The 5,329-nt window shown below is 34.9% G+C and overlaps 2 protein-coding genes across 2 annotated transcripts in view; one reads left to right on the top strand and one right to left on the bottom strand.

Moving 5' to 3' along the window:
- Positions 1-1,962, top strand: part of LOC110025061 (uncharacterized mitochondrial protein AtMg00810-like) — a 5,283-nt gene extending 3,321 nt beyond the window's left edge. The window contains exons 2-3 of the mRNA XM_020725325.1: positions 1,265-1,526; positions 1,626-1,962. Of these exons, the coding sequence (XP_020580984.1) occupies positions 1,265-1,526; positions 1,626-1,962 (599 nt within the window). The remainder of the gene's footprint in view (positions 1-1,264; positions 1,527-1,625) is intronic.
- Positions 1,963-2,528: 566 nt separating this feature from the next.
- On the bottom strand, positions 2,529-5,033 carry LOC110025045 (protein FEZ-like). The gene is made up of 3 exons (XM_020725292.1): positions 4,560-5,033; positions 3,479-3,783; positions 2,529-3,405 (listed from the first exon to the last, which is right to left on the bottom strand). Exons 1-3 carry the CDS (start codon positions 4,738-4,740, stop codon positions 2,707-2,709), a joined length of 1,185 nt encoding a protein of 394 aa, XP_020580951.1. The 5' UTR covers positions 4,741-5,033; the 3' UTR covers positions 2,529-2,706.
- Positions 5,034-5,329: the final 296 nt, after the last annotated feature.

Here is a 5,329-nt window from a genome sequence, read left to right as displayed (position 1 = left end):
TGTATATAGAGCTGGAAAAGTAAAGTTTTGGAAACCTTCCTAACTCTATGTTGTATATTAAGTGTCCTTAAATTTTAAGGATAATATTAAGTAAAACATATTAAGTTTAATAGATCCCTAAGGTATTCACTAGATTAAGAGTAGTAGGGAGCAGGTCCAAACCTTCTTAATGTCTGGTAAAAGGCCTTGGGTTCATTTAAACTTCATTATGTTATTTAATAATTCATCCTGAATATCCTGATGCTCAGTGAATATTGATGTCTTGATTATTCCCAAGAATAAAGTAAATGTCATTTGAAGATTATGTTGGTGAATATTGATGTCATTCAGCTTGTGGTTGCCTGGGAATTTATTGCATTATGTGTTTAAGAATACAAGTGCGTATCATCATATTCATCACCAGAGTTATGTCATTAAGTATAATTTCTCCAATTTTTTTTTTGTGACGTGGGAAAAGTTGTTGGGGATTATATGACTTACACGCTTGAGAAAAGAAAGGATGGTGGAGGAGTTGAGGTGAGGCCTGTGCTCAATAGAACTATGGATTGATATTAATTTTGTTGATTAATTATATCTATTGGATGAGTTTATGTTTCTGTTTTGAATGATAAATTTGAATATTGAATTGAAATAAGTGGTGGTGTAATTTCACAGATAAAGGATTGCAGATATTTAAGAAAATTGGTTAAATTGTTTGTAAGTTACATATGTGATTATGAGTTTTTTTTTCTGTGAAAAGTGGATATGAGAAGTTTATGGCTTTGTATATGGGCTATAGGAAGGTTAAGGCTTCAAAGGATGTCATGATACTCTCCCTAAACTCTCTGGACAAATTCTAATAAGTTAAAGGCGACAATTTTCGAATAATTTCTCTCTTAATTTAAGCATTAAAAAATGACTGAGACTTTGTTTGTGTTAGTTTATTTTTGATAAAATTTATTTTAAAAGCTAGTTTTGACTAAATAATGGCATAAAATTGTGTGGTGACACATGACATCATATGACTGAGTTGTTGCCCCGAAGGTCAATTTCTTCGTTTGAAGTGATGCTAACCTTTACAGCTTTTTTATTTTAGTTCTCTTTTTTTCTTGAATCAAGTTGAGTATGATAAATTATTATTATTACTACTACATTGTTTAATTTTTAAGTTAATTTTTTTATTTGTTTACTTTAATAAGGGCAATAAATTTTAAATTAGCATTAATAAATTTATTTATTTTTTTATGTACGTACTTGTTTAATTTTATATATAGCACAATTGAAGTATTTCCTGATGAGAAAGAGAAGCATGAATTGAAGCTGAGACTAGTAAAAGAATTTGAAATTAAAGAACTGGGGAAATTGAAGTATTTCCTTGGTCTTGAGATGACATATTCCACACAGAGGATCTTCATATCTCAGCAGAAGTACGTGATTAATTTATTGGCAGAAACAGAGAAGACTGGGTGTAAGCCAATTGCTAGTCCAATAGATCCAAACTATAAGTTGGGAGAAGCTAAAGAAGAACCAGCTGTGGATAAAAGAATGTACTAGAGATTGGTTGGCAAACTCATATATCTTGCTCACACTCGACCAAACATAGCATATTCTGTAAGTATGATCAGTCAATTCATGCATGATCCTAGAGAACCTCATCTTCAGACTGCCTACAGGGTACTGCATTACTTGAAAGGCAATTCGGAGAAAGGAATCTTGTTCAAAAGGAATGACACTCTTACTCTGAAAGCCTACACCGACGCTGACTATGCTGGCTCCATAGTGGATAGAAGATCAACTACAAGATATTGTACTTTTCTTGGAGGTAACCTAGTGACATGGAGGAGCAAGAAGCAGAATGTAGTGACATGGTCATCTGCAGAATCAGAGTTCAGGGCTATTGCTCAAGGATTATGTGAATTACTGTGGTTGAGAATCATCTTGGATGATTTAAGAATTCCATGGGAGGGTCCTATGAAGCTCTAGTGTGACAACAAGTCTGTCATTAATATAACTCATAATCCTATACAACATGATAGGACAAAGCATATTGAGATTGCTAGACATTTCATCAAAGAAAAACTGGAGGAAGGGTTAGTGTGTATGTCCTATGTTCCATCAGAAAGACAATTAGCTGATGTTCTAACAAAGGGGCTGAACAGTTCAATTTTTCATGATCTTGTATCCAAGCTGGGAATGGAAGACATTTATTTCTCAATTAATTCTAATTTCCTTAATTAAGGAAATTAGAATTAATTGGTAAATCCTTTAAATTAAGGAAATTAGAATAAATTTGTAATCCCTTAAATTAAGGGAATTAGTTAAATAGTTTCCTAGTTTTTTCTCCTTCTCTTTCTCTATAATATCTTGTATGATCAATCCAAAAGGTGGTGTGAAATAAAAATTATTCCTTTGAATTCCCACAGAGGGTTTTTTTTTTTTTTTTTTTTTTTTTTTTTGCGAAGATTTACATGAAGTAAGGAGAGCTTGTTTCATCTGGTCTATAAAAACATTTCTATTTTAGTACTCTGCAACCAATCACCGACCACATTGAAAATAATTTAGACAGAGTTATCTAAGAAACATGGAAATATATTTCCTTCTCAATCTGTTAGCTTTGCTGTTAACACGTTTTCAGTGAGTATACATCAATCTATAGCCTCGTCTCCACACACAATATGACTGTCCATCCTAACAGAAATGCTAACAGACGAAGGGCACGAAACAAGTTTATGTATCATTTTTTTGGGAAGAGTAACCCATTGAAATCTCACTTGGGAAAAATACAGAATCCCATGGAAGATTTGGCTTCCACTCATCAGAAGGATTTGGTGCCAGGTTGAAGGGAAAGTTCATATACCTCATATTTCCCCAGTGAGTATTACGATCGCATATGCTGCTCACCGTCTTCTTGTACATCATATCTTCTTCTTCAATTCCCAAGTTCCCATTATCTTCTAAAGGAAAAGTAACAGTAAATCCATTAGACTGCTGCTGCTGTCCGAAGTCGATGCTTGGAGAAGGTTTCTCCATATCTTGAAGTACTGCAGAGGATACATTGAGAAGCATGGAGGTGGCATCTATTAAAGGCTTAGAATCAGTTGATGTTTCTGGTGGCGAGAACGTGAAGCTTGTGGCCATTTCAGGTGACATACAGCTGACTAAGTTGAATTGCTTGAAGTTTGTAACATCCAAGGAAGGATAAGTATGTTGCTCCAATCCACTGCTGCAGCCAAACTGAATCAAAGAACCAATTTCTGTTTTGCAAGAGATGTTCTCTGAACCAAATTGTGCACCATTTGTGACATAGGGTAGAGAATACTTATGAAAATCTGTAGCTTCTGGTAGTGAGGAGAACCAGGAATGAGTGAGTGCTTTTTGTGCTGCAGTGTTGGTCTTTTTGAAGATCCTGCAAATGGCCCATGCTTCCTGATCATGAATGATAATTAGTGAGTTTTTGCCGTTTCTCTGATCTATGATTGGAAGTTCTAGAATAACTTACAGTGGCAGGAATGAAGTTTTTATCCATTGGCCTTTTGGAAATTGTGGGATCACTAAGAGATGGTAGTCTGAACTCATGCATCATCCAATCAGTTTTGATTCCTTTTGCTGCTCTTCCCTTGTAGAATACAAGTGATTTCTTCAGACCTATGCATTTCACTCCCTCAGTTGAGTAGATTGGTCTGTCTGTTCCAGTGGCTTTCCAGAATCCTGCGCTGGTAACCCTGTTGGGCCTCGCGCTGTTGCGGTATTTTCTATCTCTCGGACAGTAGAAATACCATTCCTTCTCTCCTGTTGCCGCCATCTCTGCTCACAAGGTAATACCAGCATTAGTCTTTTTTAATTAATAAAGTGAGGTGAATATAATTTTCTCAATTAATGATTCCATTAACCCTTTATTATTATTATTATTATTATTATTATTATTTTAGCTGTTTTTGAAGCATTTACTTTCAATATTATTAACAGGTAATATATCGCATTTAGTTTCTTTGAACTGATTAGAGGTTTATCAGTTGGTTCTGAAAGGCATCTAAACCCTTTTAAGTAGCCACTAAGTTTACTACACTAATTCTCAAGGTTCAACCATGAAGCAGGCATGCATTTTCTCCTCAGCTTATCATTAGTTAACTTCATTTATAAATGCCCCTATTCAATTATCTGTTATCTGATATTAAAATGAAAAGTTGAGAAAGCTATAGCTCGACAGCTCGTCTGTGAACTTGATGACTCCTAAAACAAAACATCAAAGATCATGAATACAAAGGGAAGTTCTCTATGAAACTAAAATATAGTGAAAGGTAAGGAGCAAGCAAATGGATTAAAGCTAATAAAGGATTAAGGAACGATACTCTTAGTTTATGAGAATCGCTGTTTTTTTTTTCTTCTTCTTTTTTTTGTAAAAAGGTTGCTTGGAACATGAAAAAGTGAAAAACTGCTTGAGAAAGTTCCCTAACCTGAAAGTTTTATTAAAGAAGGAAGAAAATAATTGCTTCATAAGGAATGAAAACTTTTTTTTTTTCTCTTCACTGCTATGTGATAATTCGTCTGAAAATATTGCACAGCAATAAGTGATTGCTTACTTGGTAGGTCCCATGGATCATATTTGTAGATATCCAGTTGTCTGATGAGCTCAATGGAAAGAGGCTTCTGCTGTATCTTTCTCCTCAGATAGAACCCTACCAACTCCTCATCAGTTGGATGAAACCGGAAACCTGGAAGCATCACCTCATCTACCTTATCCATATCATTTTTTCCCTCCATTTCTCTAAGCTCTTCCTATGTACTCCAAATGAACACCCAGACAAGCTCTAAATGCTTGTCTGGGTTTAAAAGAAGCCTTGAACTAGTAGTTGGACAACAAAGACCAGACTTCCACGAATCCGAAAACTAGACTGAGATCTTTCTTCAGCTCAACTATAGGACTACAAACTAACTGAAAGTAATAACTCCAAGCTTAAACAAAACCAATTGGGGATCTTTATAAAATACTCGAAATGGGACGGCTCAACACTAAGGAAAATCTCGACGGAAGATTTTTACTGAAAGCAAGATATATAAAACGGTTAAAAAGAGTCGATATGCCACAAAGGAAGATTTTTCTGTAAGGGACTAAGGAATTTATCTAGTAAATAAAAGGCTACACATGTTCTCTTTCTCTGAAGGCTTGGGCCTGAGCACTTCTCCTTATAATGATCTAACTTCTTAAGACAACTGCCAAGGTGGCCCGTCAAAATTATTAATCTGATAGAAAGACTTATTTGACCCTTCTCATGAAACCATCCAACTTTTTTTATTTTTTAATCCTGGGAGGATGGTCTCAAAAAGACTAGACGTTTAGCTTCAGATATGG

The sequence above is a fragment of the Phalaenopsis equestris genome, unplaced genomic scaffold, assembly GCF_001263595.1.
Source record: "Phalaenopsis equestris unplaced genomic scaffold, ASM126359v1 Scaffold000287, whole genome shotgun sequence".
NCBI lineage: Eukaryota > Viridiplantae > Streptophyta > Magnoliopsida > Asparagales > Orchidaceae > Phalaenopsis > Phalaenopsis equestris.
The sequence above is the reverse complement of the archived record's forward strand: the minus strand, read 5'-3'. Positions and strand labels throughout refer to the sequence as shown.